The sequence below is a fragment of the Pantherophis guttatus genome, chromosome 2 (genome assembly GCF_059756535.1).
Source record: "Pantherophis guttatus breed Tessera chromosome 2, ASM5975653v1, whole genome shotgun sequence".
Taxonomy (NCBI): Eukaryota; Metazoa; Chordata; class Lepidosauria; order Squamata; family Colubridae; genus Pantherophis; species Pantherophis guttatus.
Window position 1 is genome coordinate 167,057,650 of NC_142064.1, and position 17,983 is coordinate 167,075,632.

The window sequence follows — 17,983 nt, forward strand, 5'->3', positions numbered from 1 at the left end:
AAAATCAGAAAGTGATTCTAAAAGCAGGAAATGCATTTTGCTCCCTTCACACTTTTTTTTCCAGAAATGGTTCCTAAAAGGTCCTGTCAGAATGGAGGGAAAGAACAGAAGGAGGGAATTAGGAGGATAAGTGAGGGGGCAAAAGAAGGCAATACATTTTTCACAAGTCTGTTATGATAAAAATCTGATTCTGCAAACTAGAATTGCTGCTGGCAGCAGAAGGAGAGCTTCATTTCCTGGGGGACTTAGAAAGTGCTTCCTTCAGTATATAGATTTCATGATCCAGTCACCTATTTTGTTTAGGGTTTAATAAAATCTACCCTTCAACCATTTCTACATTTGTCAGCATTTGGGATGAAACAACTGAAATCATAACTGTAAATCATAGTTTATGTCCTAGAACCTTGGTCAAAGGTTTTTGCTTTAACAGCATTGGGAATAGCTATTATGAAGGCATGAGAAATTAATTCCGGATAGTTATTAAGTATAATGATTATATTATAATTCCATTCTCTTTCATTAAAAAAAAAATTGAATAAAACTGTTTATGGAACTATGCAGTATAGACCTTTCTGAAGGAATCTTACTATTATTACAGGTAGTCCTCAATTTACAACAATTTGTTTAGTGACCATTCCAAATTGCAACAGCACTGAAAAAAAGTGACTTATGACCATTTTTCACAGGTACAAACATCCCCATGACCATGTGATAAAAATTCAGATGCTTGGCAACTGGTTCATACTTATAATGGTTGCATTGTCACAAGGTCATGTGATCACCTTTTGTGACTTTTCAACAAGCAAAGTCAATGGGGAAGCCAGACTTAACACTTAACAACTGTGTTAGTAAATTAACACCTGCAGTGATTCACTTGACAACTGTGACAAGGAAGGTCGTAAAATGGGGCAAACTCACTTAACAAATGTCTCACTTAACAACAGAAATGTTGGGCTCAGTTGTGGTCATAAATCAAGGACTACCTGTACAGTGTTACTTTGGTTTTAGTGGTTATTGATAAAAAGAATTCCACTGAACAAACTCTGTGGAACTTGAGACAGAAAGTATATAAATAGTCAGACTCCCTTTGCTTAGAGTTTGGGGATTTTCATTTTCTTTATCTGCACATCTAGAATGAGATGTATTTTTCATACCTTCATGCTCGATTTTGACTCTTCTTTCTTCTTAGCGCTTTCTCCAGTAGCTGCAATTGTTGCAAAATACTGAATGACTCGCTTTGTGTTGACAGTCTTTCCAGCACCAGATTCTCCACTAGCAAGAAAAATCAATCATCAGGTAAAGAAATATTATTTGTATTAGCACTGTGTTACTACAGTAATCAAGCAGGATGAATCTGAAATGTCTACTTACGTGATCAGAATAGACTGGTTTTCACGATCTGCCAAAGGAAGAGGCAAAAAAAAATATGTTTACAAACTACAGAGATTGATGCTGGGTCATGCCAAGTAGCACCTCTCAAATTAATTTCATGTAGGCAGGGATACTTGGGAGAGATGGTGACGACCTATGCCATTGCCCCCAGCCCAACCCCCCCCCCATCTCTTGGTACTAGTCTTTATTTAACCTTATTCCCTTTCAGGCCTTGAAGCAGACTTACCAGTTAGCATGAACTGATATGCATTGTCAGAGATGGAGAAGATGTGGGGAGGGGCCTCGGAACGCTTTTTCCCTCGATAACCAGATACCACCTCTGGATTGTACACAGGCAACAATTTGTATGGATTAATAGTGACACAGAAGAGGCCTGAATAGGTCTGCATGGAAACCAAAAATAGTGGTTAAAATCTGCCCTCTTTGAGATTTCGGTCCTGGTACGAGGTAAGGATAAAACATACGTAGATCATCCAAGAGCTGTAGCGCTCTTTGAGGTTGTACAAAACGGCTGGTTCATGTAAATGCGTCAGCATTGCCATATCTTCAATTTTGTCAAACTTCGGTGGGTTCATTGCGTACACATCCTCTGGCTTGGCAGTTATTGTCTGAAAGAACAAGAGAAAAAGCATTCAGAAGAAGCACAGGCTAGGGGAGAATTAAAGATTCAGTCCCAACTAAATACTTTGAACAAGCATATTATTCTGTTATTATCGAGAAGCTATTGATAACATTACAGCCATTTCCCCCTTAAAACTGGCCTTCAAGGAATGTCATCTTGCATTGAAGCTTGAGGTGGTTAAAACTTTAACTTAATCTATAAATCCATCAATTGTCAAAAGAATGAATGGCCCAGCAAATTACACTTCAAAGTCTGCTTGTCTATGGGATCCAAAGGAAAATTTTAAGGGAAAAGCTATTGCTTATGCCCCCTCATGCTAGAGGTACTTACAGCAACTCATCCCAATAAAATATACAATCTTGCCCCATTTGTCTTCAGAATAATTGAGGGAGGAATTTATGGGATTGGGTTTTGCACCAATATATACAGTAAGTGACAGAGTTATGCATTGATTCTAATTCCAAAAGTCTCACATTGCATCAGAAAAATATTTTCTTAAAACAAAAGAGTTATTTAAATTAAATTTAAAACGTGTTTCCCACCCCCTCGTCGCCCAAACCATGGAAGATGCTCACCCGGCCATCTGATGTCTCTACAGTAATTTTCCCACCTTCAGAGCTCTTAATTTTCCCTTTGGCATATTCCTCCTTGGGCTCACCCACATAGCAGTAAGTTTTGGCATCAAAGGGCTGGTTCTGAGCCTCTATTCGCTCCTTTTCAGATTTACGCAGGAAAGGGGCAGCCGCCCCAAAAACCTCCATCTCTGTATCCCTGCTCATGGTTGCAGCTATAAGAGATACAAAAAGCTTAGTTTGTTTGATTTAAAGTAGAGGTGTACAGCATTAGTACACCTGCTCTCACCTAGTGATATGTATAGGTTGTTAGGCAAGCAAAGTAGTTCCAAGATTCAGCTATTTTGTCAGGAATCATAGTAGCAAGGCAAAAACTCCTTTGTTCTAATGTGAGACAGCCTGTCTGTCTCTTGGTAGTTTATATGTTTTCAGTTCACTATAGTACATGCCTCTGTAAAGAACCTCTATTAAATTTTGCCTGAATTTTTTCTGGGAACTTTTGTAAAAAAAAAAAAAAAGCAAAATATCAATAGCAAAAAATAAGTAGAAGTGGAATGCATAACAATAATAGCAAGAGTGGTGCTCCTCTATTCATTAAATAGTTAGGCAAGTGCAAAATCTTAAATATCAAGAGACAGTTCTTTGCAATCAATTGTTGAAAGTGAACAGGGAAAAATGATGTAAAATAATATAACATTGTAGGAAGAGCACTGACACACACACACACACACACACACACACACACACACACACACACACACTTTTCTACTGATTTCCAAAGAGCATAGGATATAAATAATGTGAAATGAATACAGGCAATATTATTTCTAATTGAATTCTTATTATTTTTATATATTAATTCAATTTATATACCACCTTGCTGTCCAAAGACCTACTTCCTTAGACAGGGGCAAGACTTTGTTTTTTCCTATTTTAGTATAAGTGGAAACTCAGCTCCTTATCATTCACCAGAAGCACTGAGAAGACCTGGTGCATCTCTTTGTCAGAAGAGGAGTGATTTAGCTTACGAACTGTCCCATATATTAAAAGGGATGTCCAATGAATTGGATAGTATTTATGCAGAATAGATAGGAAACATCTGCAGGTGTGGTAAGTGAGAAACAGCTACATCACTAAGCAACCTTGAGCAGAACAACTTATAATAGACAACTAACATTTTTGTTTGCAAAGCTGAGTTTGATGAAAAGTTGGCATTGATGTTAGCTGAATCTGTCTCTTCAAAACAAGATTGCATTCTGTTCTTCCATCTACGATTCATATGCAGGAAAATCAAAGCTCAGAGGTTTTCATCTCCATACTCAGAAACACAAAAGCACAACCTCCATCCCCAAACCCACACCAGACTCATTCATCAAATGATACTACAGCACACAAGAGACCTATAAATACCTGCAATTTGCTAGAAAGAATAGACACTCAAAAACCACACTTGGATTGCTCACCTTTTTATTATCTACTCTCAACAGAAAGAAGGAACTGGATGAAGTGCTCAACCTGCAAAGGAACAGACAAAATATGTGATAATGCATCCAGGATCCTCAGGCAGCCCAGCAGCTGAGAATTTGTTAGTCTTCCCATATGCAAAGGCTCAAAATACACAGCAAAGAATGGACTGCGCAACACATCTTCACTATACAAAAGTGCCCTTTAATATCATGGCATTCTAAAGTCCCCTAGAATAGTATAACCTGTACTTTTTTTTAAAGAGAAAAGATCAGGGAGATTTAAAAACAAAAGAAAACTTACCCCTGACAGTCCGTAACCACCAAGAAACCTTTCACCTTTGAAAGCTTTTATAGGCTCTGATTCTTCTTTTAGCTCAACCCTTTTCCCTATATGGAAATTAGAGACCAGCCCTGCAATCTGCTTGCCACTTCTACCTTATTTTTTCTCCTGTTAATGTATTTTTAGAAATGACCAAGTTCACACATTATTTATCAGTTCTGATACTAGCCACAGGGCAATCTTGTAAATGCACCTCTTTTAATCTTGGAAGGCAAGAACATAGTAGGAAGGAGATTGTCTGCTACTTTCGAAAATTTGCAGGCTTCTTACGTATTTATGATAGTTCTGTAGATCTCCTCATGCTAGTACTAATCTGAGCTAATTTTGGATCAGTATACATTAAGAGAATAAATATATTTAGCAAAAATTCATGCAAAATGACGTGAGCTGAGATTGTTCTGAGCTGAGAATTATGCAAAGGCTAATTTGTGGCTGTGACATCATATATACCACTATACAGACAATATATTGGGTGTGAATACTCAATATGCCTATCCACACAGATTAATAAGAGAGCTGTTGTTTAGTTAATACTGGGAAATATATAAATATATGCACAGCACATGGACAAGGGCAATAATATATCTGTTCATTTTCTGCTGGTTGTAGTCATGAGAGATTACAACCAACCTAGACTCCTCTTTTGTGTGCAACAAGATGGAGTACTAAAGAGTGAATGATTGAATTAAAAAAATGATAACAGCCAAGAAAGAAATAGTTATAAGGGTTTGAGTAAAAAGGATATAGCTTTAAATGTATAAAATAACTACAGCATATACTATAATAATTCCCAGCCCTTAATAGTCAATAAAGAACTAATTACTTCTAACACCCATAGGTTTGCCCATTAAGCCATTATTGATTTATCACTATCTCTGCAGGCATGACTTCCTAACTAAGCATGCCAAAGAATCACAATAATACTTTCCTCAGACATAGAATTAGGAACAGCTGATAAAAGCAGCCGTTGTGTAAAGCAAGACATCCAAATGAGTAACTGAGAGCAAATATATTAAATGGGAAATCTCTCAACTCTCCATTCCCTTGACAGCAATTGCAGAGTTCCAGAACTCAGCTGTCTTGATAGTAAGTCTCACTACAATATTGAGCTTCCCAAAGCAAACAAGATCCATCTCTTGTTACTGTAAATCAGGGGTGCCAAACTCGATTTCATTGAGGGCCGCATCAGAGTTGTGTTTGACTTGGGGGGGGCTGGAATGGGCATGGCCAGCTTGATGTCACTCGTGTCAGGGGCGCCTGTGGGGGCCTGAGTGCTCTGCCCTCCTGTGTGTGGCTCTCCCAAGCTCCGTTTTTGCTGGCAGAGGGTTGCAGGAGACCGTCCCAGACAAAAACGGAGATTGGGAGCCCATTTTCGTTGGCAGAGGCCTCACAAGTCGGTCCTTTGCTGTTTCCAGGGTGGCCCCGTGGGCCAGATCTAAGCACCCCATGGGCCAGATCTGGCCCGCGGGCCTTGAGTTTGACACCTCTGCTGTAAATCATTAAACAATGAAACCAGGATTAGAGACAAAACCATCCAGGACAATAACAATACAGAAATTAAAGGGTTATACACTGCTGCTGACCACTGCGCAATAAATCAAACCCACTTGTAGGACATTTCAATTAGGGAAGATGCTTCTAGCCTTTGTGAAACTGTAATTTAGAAATCTCTGATCATAAAGCTGAGAAAAGTTAAACAGAACGCAGAGCTTCCTAATTTTAATAAATGAGTCTTAAACTCTTTAGCATTGAAGACCACTCTCCTTGTTGCATTGTCATAAGACTCTCATGAACAAGGCTGCTTTGTTGTCTAACTCAACACCTGAAACAGAAAAGCATTGGGAACAACTATACATTAATAGGTAATATTGAATTGATGTTAGTGCACAATTAGTGCACAAGCCAAAGCTAAGCCTTGCTCAAAGTCTTCCTTAGCCACTGCCTTGACCTTCTGCTCAAGTAGAAATGTTGATTCTAGGAGAAATCCCCCAAACCAAGGGGAGTTCAATCCTATCTGGAACCGATGTAGAGGCTAGTACCAAATTAAAAATTTCTGGGTAAATAGGAACTCTTATGTTACCGGTACTAGGTTGCAATTTCAACTTATTTCATGTTATGTATTTTTTATTAAATTTATATAGATGCTTATCTCACATACATGACTCTGAGAGATGTACAATGCATAAAATCAGGTAAAACAATAATGCAATTACATCTTTCTTTAAACTGTTTTCAATTTTGTAATTGTTGTATTGTACTATTCTTTTATAATTGCTTTACCTGATTTTATGTTTTGTACGCTGCTCAGAGTCATGTATGTGAGGTGGATAGGAGAATGGACCAGCATCTTAGACACAGTGTTGCCACCTCACAGGCTTCTATTTCTATTAAAGCCTGTTTTAGAAACCAGATTTTGAGGGATTTCCTGAATGCCAATAAGGTCAGGGCCAATCCCGCTTCATCTCATGTAATTCATCTCATTCTGCCCCTTATTACCTCTATACGTCAGGTAAGAACATCATCCACTGGATCTCTTTCCAGTCATGGAGAGAACTAATATCATCAGCACATTGATAACTATCTCACTAATGATACTTCGCTCCAAACTGATTAATGACTTCATCCATGTCAGTGGCACTCTTCGCCTCCTCCTCCATCATCTAAAACAGGGCTATCAAACTCCTGGCCAGCAGGGAACGTCCCAATAAGTCATATGACTCCACCGTGACGACATGAGTTTGACACCCCTGATCTCAAACCATTGACTCGGTAGTAATAGAACCATTGCAAGAAATAATTATTGGGCTCAACCCTTACTGGTGGTTTAGACTATGGTATCCAGCACTGCCAAGAGATCCATTAGTTCAGAAGTGCTGCAGGACCCATTCAGGTCCTGATGGAGTATTTCACAAAAGTGACCAATATGATTTCAGTCTCGTGCCTAGGTCTGAATCCCATCAGAAAAGAACCTAAATAAATCATTTCATTTATTTCATTTCATATAGGATTCTTTATAGCCACTGCCCCACCATCCTTCTTCCCCAAAGAGGAAGCTTAAGATCTAACTGAGAGATGGATCAATAGGACAGAGTGCACTACTGCTTCCTTCAGGTCAAGACACACCACAGTCCTTCAAAAAAGCATACATTGCCTCTCAAATTCACCCTATCTGCTACCTGAATGAGGCAGGCAAATATGAGTCCAACCTTTAGCTCAGAGCTCATGCTGTCAAGAATTTTGTCCACCTACTTCAGAATAAAAAAAAAAACATCAAAAAGACAAGTAACCCAATAAGACATATAGTCTCAGTTATCACTGTTGTTTCTTATGGCATAAGCCACCATTAACAGTGGACAATATTCTGGACAATATTCCGTGAACCCAGTGAGAGTGGGGAAGTAATAATCCTTCACAACCTTCATTGCCATGATGTAGGCCTGAACATGGGCTTGTACTTAGGTTTCATCATTCCACATGTTTTGTCACCATTACTGAAAGCTTCACTTCAGCAGTTCCAGAGTTCCCAAATAAACTTCAAAGTCCCCTGGGAAGCAATTGTGTTCAATACTCTCATCATTTCTACATTCCAGGATTGAACAAGGCATATGGTAGAACTGCCTAATATATTTCTGGCCAAATCCCAAAGCATGACTTGCAGAAAACCAAGCAGATCCATTAGACTTCCAGGAGGGACCATCTTAATTGGTTGCCCCCATCCTGCACACCTTTTGCTATCAGCCCCACTAGGTAGACTAAACCAGGAAATCAATTCCACCATAAACAAAAAAAAATATCTCTATTGAGATTGGCTACAATAACAGAATTTACAAGTCAGATTGTGGTGTACCTTTTCCTCCTTCATATAGTTCAGTGAATTAGGGAGGACTCTGAGCTACTTCTGGACATTATCTTCTTGTTCTGGACTTTAAAAATGCTTCTTCCCCTTTCACCTAGGTAAGGAGTCTTGCATACAAGTAGTCCTCGACTTATGACAATTGAGCCCCAAATTTATGTTGCTAAGTGAAACATTTGTGAAGCGACTTTTGCCCCATTTTGTGACTTTTCTTGCCACTGTTGTTAAGTGAATCATTGCAGTTGTTAAATTAGTAGCAGGGTTGTCAAGTGAATCTGGCTTCCTCGTTGACTTTGCTTGTCAGAAGGTCGCAAAAGGGGATCACGTGACCTCAGGATGCTGTAATGGTCATAAATATGAAACAGTTGCCAGGCATCTGAATTTTGATCATGTGACCATGGGGATGCTGCAATGGTTGTAAGTATGAAAAATGGTCATAAATCACTTTTTTCAGTGCCGTTGTAACTTTGAACGGTCATTAAATGAACTTGTGTAAGTTGAGGACTACCTGTCTTTACATTAAGATCATCTTCCTTATCCTCTTCATTTTCAGAGGTCAGTGGTGCTGATAAGTCATAGACTGATCGTGAAATGATCTGTCCATGATAAAAGACTAATATCCTCCATTGTTAGATTACAAGCCAACTGCTCTGTGGTAAAAGATAACAGCTGGAGAGAATCCAATACTGTACCAGCTCCAGAAATTCAGTAAGAGATGCATTCAAGCAGCAGGGTGGGTTGAATAGCTCAATCTCAGCCTGCATCCAGTCACCAGGGGAGCAACATATCTACTCACAGCTAAGGTCTCTTCTACATCATCGCCAGCCTCTCTGGCCTTGGATCTGTGGCTGATGAATCACCTGAAACCCAGGCAAATTTCAGACAGTTAAAAGTGGTAGTAAGAGGTTTGTACCCTCAGACTTGCAAGATTCTGCTTATTTATTTATTTATTTATTTATTTATTTATTTATTTATTTATTTATTTATTTATTTATTTATTTATTTATTTATTTATTTATTTATTTATTTGATTTATATGCCTCCTTTCTCCGGAGACTTACAATGCCTTAAGCAATAGCCTTCATACTTTTGTATATACCTGCTTAGTAGGGCTTTTTGACCCCTCCAAGCGGTGTTCTATTTTATACAAAGTCAGCTTATTGCCCCCACAAACCGGGTCCTCATTTTACCTACCTCAGAAGGATGGAAGGCTGAGTCAACCTTGAGTCAATGCTCTAATGTAGAGCATTGCTCAGTAGATTTAGCTCATCTAGTTGATTTTACCCAGGACAAAAAGTGAATTCCTCTTTTATAATTCCTCTTGTCTTGGCCTGAAGATAAAGCAGGGCAAGTGGACCTGGGTATTTGCGGGACTACCTTCTGCTGGCGATAGCCTCCCACCGGCCAGTACGCTCCCACAGAGAGGGACTCCTTAGGGTGCCGTCAGCCAGGCAGTGTCGGCTGGCGACCCCCAGGGGGAGGGCCTTCTTTGTGGCAGCACCTGCCCTCTGGAACGACCTTTCCCCAGAGGTACGTATGATACCAGATCTCCGGGCTTTTCGCCGTGCCCTAAAAACCTTTCTTTTTCACCAAGCAGGGCTGGCGTAACCCCCCCCCTTTTTTTTTTTTTTTTGAGATGTTAGATTTTTAATTGTCTATGGGTTTTAGTTGGGATTTTAAATTTAGGCCAAAAGTTGTGTAATTCTTTTAACAAATTTTAAATTTTGTATTGGGATGTTTTGCTGTGCACCTCCCTGAGTCCAGTAGGAGAAGGGCGGTATACAAATTTAACAAAATAAATAAATAAATAAAATAAAGTGAGATTAAAACTGGTTAATGGTCTTGAGAAAGTGAGGAGATGGTCCTTTTACCTTGTTTAGTAGTGTCATTTTCTTCCTTGACTCCTTCCCTTTTCCAACTTGCTGCATTCTAGTACATTTACTTTCCTTCAGGTGCACTCTCCCCCCCCTCTCTCTCTTCCCCTCTCCCTCCCTCCCTCCTCCCTCTCTCTCCAACTATAAGCTTATTTAAGTTCTGTTTTCCATCAACCCATGACTCAATTATCTTCATGTGAATTCTACCCTAAGCTTCAAAATTAAACAAGGGCTGAACTCAGAATATCAGTCCAGTTTAGAAATAGATATGTCTTCTGTGTTCTAATATGTTAGTAAGCCAGGAAAAGGTGACACAAGAGACAAGTAATATGGCTGCATCCCAGAGAATGAATTACATTTGGCTCCAGATAGAATAAGTAGGATACTGTCCTTCAAGAATGGTCACAAACTGTGACATCTCTCATGAAAAATGAATTCTTAGAATCCTCCCTAAGCCTGTAGAATGAGCTCTGTCTTTTTTTAGCAATGGCCTTCTGTGTGCTCAAACTCTTTTTGAATGTACTGCTGAGTTTGTATTAAGTGTCCAGGAAAAACTCAGATTGTAGAAGCATCCATTTTATGCAAGTCCTCAAACATGAAGACAGGGCTTTGCAGGTCATTTTCATTAGAAGAACTGGACAAAGAAAGCTTTTGTAGAGTGTACAGACTCATCAAGCTGAAAAAGTAAGTTCAGGATCTCAGTATCTGCAGAGCTACCTTCTCCTGGAGATGTAGAAGACAAGACCCCCCCCCCCCCCGATCCCTATTATTTCATCTGTGTGGGATATCTGAGTCAGTCTTTCTTTATCAGTGCTCCCATTCCCTGGAATATCCTTCCTGCTGATATCAATGGGCCCAGGGATAGGTTCTACTTACCTTTACTACCAGTTCAGAGTGGGGCCACCCGCGTGTGCTCGCTCTTCTGCGCATGCGCAGAAGCATTTTGGTGACGTCGGGGTTGATGGGTGGAGCCTCCCACCGGTTTTACTACCAGTTCTATAGAACCGGTACGAACCGGAGGCAACCCACCACTGAATGGGCCTCAACTCTGTTAGCTTTTTGCAACCTGGGTATTTGAGCAGGCCTTTCAGATCTGAGGGATTATTTTTGTCTCTTCTGGAAGGGCAGTGACTGTACATATAGGCTGTGGTTGCCCTAAACATTGGCTGGGTTCCTTAGCACTGTTATACTGTGATGTTTTTAGTCTTACCATCTTTGTGGAGGATGCTAAGCCAGTCAGTCCAAGTTGGTGATGCTTCCTAATAAAATAAATATGTCAGTAAGTAAATGTATAGAGAAGCACAGTGGCTCGGTGGCTTAATGATGCTGGAGAAGATCTGTATTCCAGAGGTTCGAGTCCTAGCACCACATGACAAAGTGAGCTCCTGTCACTTGCATCAGCTTCTACCAACCTAGCAGTTTGAAAGCATGTTGCATGCAAGTAGGTAAATAGCTACCACTTTCGTGGGTGGGGGGGGAATGGCGCTTTGAGCAGCAGCATAAACCCAACCAGTGCCAAACCTACCCAAATGCTATGCCCAAATGTCAGGTGAAATTGGTGTGGAAAACCCCAAGTGACACTAGAAAATGCTGTCAAGCCTTATGAGTATGAAGTTAGTTCATCCTTGCAGTGCACTCTGGATAGTGTGTGAATATGGACCGAATGAACTAGCAATCATTGGCAGCCAAACTATTTTGTATTAACACTATAGTTTCCTGGCTAATGTAACATTGACATGTGCTGAATAAATAAATAGTAAATGTATGTTTGTAAGTCTGGGTTCGTTGGAGCTGTTTTTGGAAACCAAAGGCAGTATCTCATCTTTTCCTTTAACAGGTTTTGCTACCCATTAAGAAGCAGAAAAAAAAAAAAGAAGAAAATCAGTTGAAGTCCTAACATGAAGTTCTCTGTCCTTGTGAGTATTTCATGGTAGTATATTCAGAAAGAAGCTGTTAGGTACAACTATCAAGACATCAAACTTCGTGAATTTTTAGTTTTATATCACTTCTAACTAAAATATAACTAATGTAAAGTAGAATTGGGAAATTCAGAATTTTTGGAATTGGGTTTAATCTATTTCTATGAGTCAAAATTGTATTTCACTGCCTACTAATTCCATTTCAATAGCCAAGTTGTAAAATAAAGTTGTCAATAGCCAACATAAAAGCTTCATCTTTAGTGACCAAATAATTTTTTTAAATTCTAGGCATGGCCTTTATCACTAGTTAGGTTTCCAATTACAAACAAGCTCCCCACAGAGAAGTTGTTTAAAAATACACAAGTAATAAAAATGCTTCTACTATTATGTTTCTTTGGTGAAAAAAAGATGGACTATTATAGCCACAGCTGTGATCCTGAAACAATTAGGAAGAATTTAAGCCAATGCTAAGACATGTTTTCTAAATGGAATTTGTGGCCTTCAACAACATCATTGAGGTAATCAACTTGGGATATTAATACTGAGAGAAATAACCATGCTATACAACTAGGCTTTAGCTTCCCATTATAATCCCTTGGTGGTTATATAGCATTTACTATCAGCGTAATCCAGAAGCAGAATATTGTAAGAGACAGTATAAAGGTTAGTTACCTAGTAGTTGCTTTTTAATAAGATTTTAGCGGATGAAAAGATCTGAAGATCTCACAAACCCGACATAATTACAATTGTACAAATTACAATTCTTGGATCAGGAATTGGTTATTTATGACACTATCTTTCTCCAATGATCTCCTATAACTGTGATGTCGAACCTATGGCACGCGTGCCACAGGTGGCACATGGGGTCATATCAGTGGGCACATGAGTGTTGCCCTAGCACAGCTTCTGCATGCATGCACATGCCAGCCAGCTGATTTTCGGGCCTTCCAGACCCACCAGAAGTCAAGAAACAGACTGTTTCTAGCCTCCGGAGGGCCCCCAGGTGGGTGGGGAAGCCCGTTTTCGTCTCTGGAGCCTGGGGAGGATGAAAAATGGGCTTACTGGGCCCACCATGCCATCACGTGCCAAAAGCAGGGGGACGCGGGGGGTCATGCGCACATGCATGGGGGGCAGGGGGCATTGAATTATAGGTGTGGGCACACGTGCACGCAAGCCCCCCCGTGCTCCCCCTGCTTTTGGCACACGACGGCAAAAAGGTTAGCTATCACTGTCCTATAAGATCCATTCTATAAGATCAGGAGGGTAGGTATTACCTAAGACTTACCAATTAAAGAGGGCCATGTCATGCTGTCCTGCAAGCACATCTTTTCCTTGCTGATCCTTTCCCTCTGAAATATCACCATACACATACACACACCTTGCTGTCCTTTAGTAAAGTTCCAGAACCCTGGCGCTTCAAAGAAACCAGGGACCAACATAATTTATAATCCCAAGTAATGGAAGGTGGACATTTTTGTTATTCTGTAGTGTCTTCAGATACTCTAGAAATATAAATAAGTAAGTAATCTGTATAAAATGCCGCTGATCTTAGACTTTGTAAAGTTTTTTTATATTTTCTTATAGTTTTTTTTTCAAATCCATCTCTCAATAGCTGCTAAACAATGTCAGTAGCTTGTATAACAGGTAACATAAAAATGACTAAAAAATCCTTTTTAAAACTGAAGACAACCAAGAATTTAACAAACTTCTATGGAACTAGGTCGGGGGAATTCATTATAAGATACAGAACCATATGGTTCTGGTGATTTTTTTTTTTAAAAAAAAACATTATTGACATTTTGCAGAAGTAATTTTGGTAAATATAAAGGTAAAGGTAAAGGTTCCCCCGCACATGTGTGCTAGTCATTTCTGGCTCTAGGGGGCAGTGCTCATCTCCATTTCTAAGCCGAAGAGCCAGCGCTGTCCGGAGACGTCTACGTAGTCATGTGGCCGGCCTGACTCAATGCCGAAGGCACACAGTAAATGTAGATAAATACAGTAAATATAGGTAGTCCTTATTTAGCGATCAAAATTGGAACCTGTAAAGCAGTCACCACAGAACTGCAAAGGTAATAAATGTAAGAATTGGTTATAAAGTTACATTTTCATCTCTGTTGTAACTGCTAACAGTTGCTAAACAAGGCAGTCACTAAATGATGACAACCTGTAACCTAAATATTTCCTTTTATCTTGCTTTTCCTTTGCATGTTTAAGAAAAGATATGTAATGTTCCATCTCCAAATTTTTCTCACAAGACTCCTGTGGGATATGTTACACTGAGGGTATATGACTTCCCAAAATCACCCAGTGGATTTTTATGGGGCTGAGGGATACCTTTGTCCTACAATGAACTGATTCCTCACTTTCACTTTTGAAGTAAGTATGTGAAACAAAATGCCTATTGTTTTCAAACATCACTAAATCATTTCACTGAATTTTATTATTGTTTATATTGCTTTTTCTTGCTAGAGAATTTGTATTACTCAGGGGCTCTATAAAGTAATAAATCAATCAATGTTAAAACAGAAAATGGCAATTTGACATATCCAAGTTTCTTATCTAGCTAATGATATGAACATAGATACTGATACATTAGGAAATATAATGTGAGTGTAAATTAATTTTGAGTCATATAGTTCAGATATAAATTTTCTTTACTGAATTGTGTCAAGCATGTAGAAACCGGAAAGCAGAATAACCAAAAAGGTCACAGGAGGTGGAAATGCATAAATGGCTATGAAAGTAAGAATTTGAGAGTCTCTAGCAGCCTATGTATATTCTAAATTAGCTGCACCAACAAAACAAAACAATCCAGTATTTTTTTAAAATGTGTTGTAAACTGCTGTGGAAAATAGCCCCCTTATATTGATCTCCACTTTCCATATACAATATGTAGAGTTGTGTACTATATGTTGTAATCACATTGTACATCTCTCACTAAGACCCAGTTCTTTACAACAGGGATAAAAATGCAGAGCATGTTACATTACAGAGTAAGTATAGATCAGGGATGTCAAACTCAAGGCCCCAGGGCCAGATCCACCCCAAAGGGTGCTTAGATCTGGGCCCCCAGGGCCGCCCTGGAAACAGTAAAGGACCATGGTGCTTCTGTCAGCAAAAATGGAGCTTGGGAGGACATCCCCCCCCCGTTCTGCTTTTGCTGACAGAGGGTTGCAGGAGGCCGTCGCAGCCAGAAACACAGCTTGTGAGGGCTGTGTGTGGTCCCCCCCCCCCGAGCTCCATTTTGGCTGGCAGAGGGTTGTAGGAGGCCATCGCAGCCGAAAATGGAGCTTGGGAGCCTGTTTTTGCTGGCAGAGAGCTCAGGCCACCACAGGCGCCCCCAACACGAGTGATGTCAAGCTGGCCACATCCATCCTGGCCCCACTCACCCCGGCCCCCCGAAGTCAAACACAATCTTGAAGAAAGAAATCGAGTTTGATACCCCTGGTCTAGATCTACCTGTCTCAATCTGATCTATTGTTGCCTTCTGGAATCTGAAAACTCATATCAAAGATCAGCATTCATTCTTGGTTTTATACGTTTTCTGTTTTTATTATATTGTGCTTTCTATTTTGTTTGGTTTTATTTTATACCGCCCAGAGCTTGTTTAAATAAACTGATTTAATTTAATTAAATTTAACATGGCTGTGATTTGGTGCCTGAATAGTACAACAAATTGATAAAAGCAGATTTAAATTTTACTGTAAACAAATCCACAAGTGAAATTCCATTTTGGACAGCAACCTGTTGCAGATTACATACAATTCCACATTTACTCTAGAAAATTGATATGTATTTGTTTTGTACATAGCCCAGACACCTTCATGTTGAAAAACTCTACAACAGAACTAATGTATTCATGGAGAAAATATATCTAGTAGTCATTAATCAACGGATGGCATATAATCAAGCAAGCAAGCATTAATATGCTATTCTTTACTAAAAATAAAACAAATGTGCTTGAATAGTGTACATTATAATAAAATACATGCTGAAGGTAAAACTTCAGCATGTATTTTTCAATAAAAACAGCTTATCAAAGAAAGATACAACTTCTTAACTTAGCTAGTTTTTTTGGAAGTTTTATAGGAAAGTCTTGAGAGGTGTCTGTCAACTTTGAACAGTGTTTTGATTTTCTTGAGGGTTGGGCTAAATGCTAGGATGTTTTTGTGTTGAAATTCTTTATAAGGAATCAAGAAAAGTAGCTGAACATGTTTCACTTATTTACTTTATTCATTTATCAGATTTAGAGATCACTCATCTCACTCAACCTCCAATTTTACATTACAATGATGGCAGGTTTTTTTTTTCTTTTATTTACTTGCCAATTTTTGGGAACTAGATACATGACATTAGCGTTAGACAATATCCAACAATATTTATCAAATATTCCAGTCATGAATCCAACTGCATTTGTTTCACAGAAACAATAAGTCCGGTTGTATTTAGTATCCTTTCCTGTCAATTCCATCGCCCTAACTCTTTATCCTTTTTTCTTGCAGTTGTATATAGCACAAAGCCCTGGATACTGGCATGCCCCCTCGAATCTATTTTGGCATTCCCATAAAAGTGTGTGTTCTTCTTGCTCTTCTCGCTCTGGTTTGATTGGCTACAAAGAAGCCCACCTGTGCTGTCCTTCTCCTTTGGAATGTCTCAAGTCTTTCGTCTTCATCTGGCACATTGTCATTCCATTGGTCAAGGTCCTTTTTCTGGCACTCTGTGTTGCATACCAGGAATGCAATCGCTTCTCAAGGAGACAAATGGATTTCATTCCAAAGGAGCTTCTATCATGATGCCCTGGCGTAGGATGGCATAGGCAAAACATTGAAGGGAGGGGGCGTTTAGGAGGAACTATTCTCAAGAGATCCTATTTTATGGTGAAAAGGTTTGCATTCAAAATAGATGTTTAAAATTAGATGCGTAATAGCAATCAAAGAAAAAATGTTGATGATGCTCCGTGCTCTTGATAATTCAGTGCCCGCTGTAGCAATTTTGCTATGACTAAAACCTCCATCTAAGATTTTGCTATTATAGGCTCTGCATTAATACATAAAATCTCCGCCCATGTGCCAGTGTCCTTGCATCACTGAAATGAAGATGGCTTTAATGATGGAAGTTATTTGCTTGCATATCCTCTTCAGAAATAGGATTGCAACTTCAATGTCTTTTTAAAACTGCCCAGGCCAGACTGAACATTCTTTTTTTTTTGGAAGAAAAAGGCACAGTTGAACTAATTTTCAGGACTAATACTCCGAAAAATCAAATTTTATAAATATTATGACAGTACCTCACAATGCAGCAAGGGCTTGTAACAGTCTAACATTTGGTGATACAATTGTGCAAAGCTTTGGCTTAGATGTGATGTTCTGTCATTTTATAATAATTGTTGGTAATGAGCTTTATGTACCAATCTACAATATTGTCTTTTTTCTTATTTATAATGCTGATCAAAGATGCTAATAAATAAATGTGTTTCAATGATAATAAATCATAGCTACCAAACACTTTTAGGTAACATAAAATGCACCAACTTGTCATATAGTCCTCGATTTATGATCACAATTGAGCCCAAAATTTCTGTTGTTAAATGAGACATCCGTTAAGTATGTTTTGCCCCATTTTATGACCTTTCTTGCCTCTGTTGTTAAGTAAACCCATGCAATTGTTAAATTAGTAACAGGGTTGCTAAGGTAATCTGGCTTCCCCATTGACTTTGCTTATCAGAAGGTGATAAAAGGGATCACATGACACAGCAATCATCATCACTATGAACCAGTTGCCAAGCATCTGAGTTTTGATCACATGATCATGGGGATGTTGCAGAGGTTGTAACTGAAAAATGGCCATAAGTCACTTTTTTTTTCAGTGCCATTCAGTGGTGGGTTGCTCCCAGTTCAGTCCAGTTCTTGCGAACTGGTAGTAATGGTGGTAGGAGGCTCCACCCA

General features: G+C 39.2%; 1 protein-coding gene and 1 long non-coding RNA gene across 4 annotated transcripts in view; one reads left to right on the forward strand and one right to left on the reverse strand.

Annotated features, from left to right (window-relative positions):
• LOC117660440 (myosin-3) overlaps nt 1–4,419 on the reverse strand; it is a 33,786-nt gene extending 29,367 nt beyond the window's left edge. Inside the window, exons 1-7 of the mRNA XM_034408500.3 lie at nt 4,354–4,419; nt 4,050–4,101; nt 2,590–2,801; nt 1,857–2,000; nt 1,619–1,775; nt 1,372–1,399; nt 1,155–1,272 (exon numbers count right to left, since the gene is read on the reverse strand). Coding sequence (XP_034264391.1) covers nt 1,155–1,272; nt 1,372–1,399; nt 1,619–1,775; nt 1,857–2,000; nt 2,590–2,793 — 651 coding nt within the window. The 5' untranslated portion in view covers nt 2,794–2,801; nt 4,050–4,101; nt 4,354–4,419. The remainder of the gene's footprint in view (nt 1–1,154; nt 1,273–1,371; nt 1,400–1,618; nt 1,776–1,856; nt 2,001–2,589; nt 2,802–4,049; nt 4,102–4,353) is intronic.
• The window catches only part of LOC117660441 (uncharacterized), a 67,038-nt gene extending 49,512 nt beyond the window's left edge, over nt 1–17,526 (forward strand). The window contains exons 4-7 of one of the 3 annotated variants that reach the window (XR_015732495.1): nt 1,250–1,296; nt 11,957–12,035; nt 14,253–14,414; nt 16,541–17,526. This is a non-coding gene — a long non-coding RNA (uncharacterized LOC117660441). Of the gene's footprint in view, nt 1–1,249; nt 1,297–1,654; nt 1,840–11,956; nt 12,036–14,252; nt 14,415–16,540 lie in introns of those variants that run through there. The other 2 variants (XR_015732496.1, XR_004589639.3) reach the window with 2 other exon arrangements.
• Nucleotides 17,527–17,983: the final 457 nt, after the last annotated feature.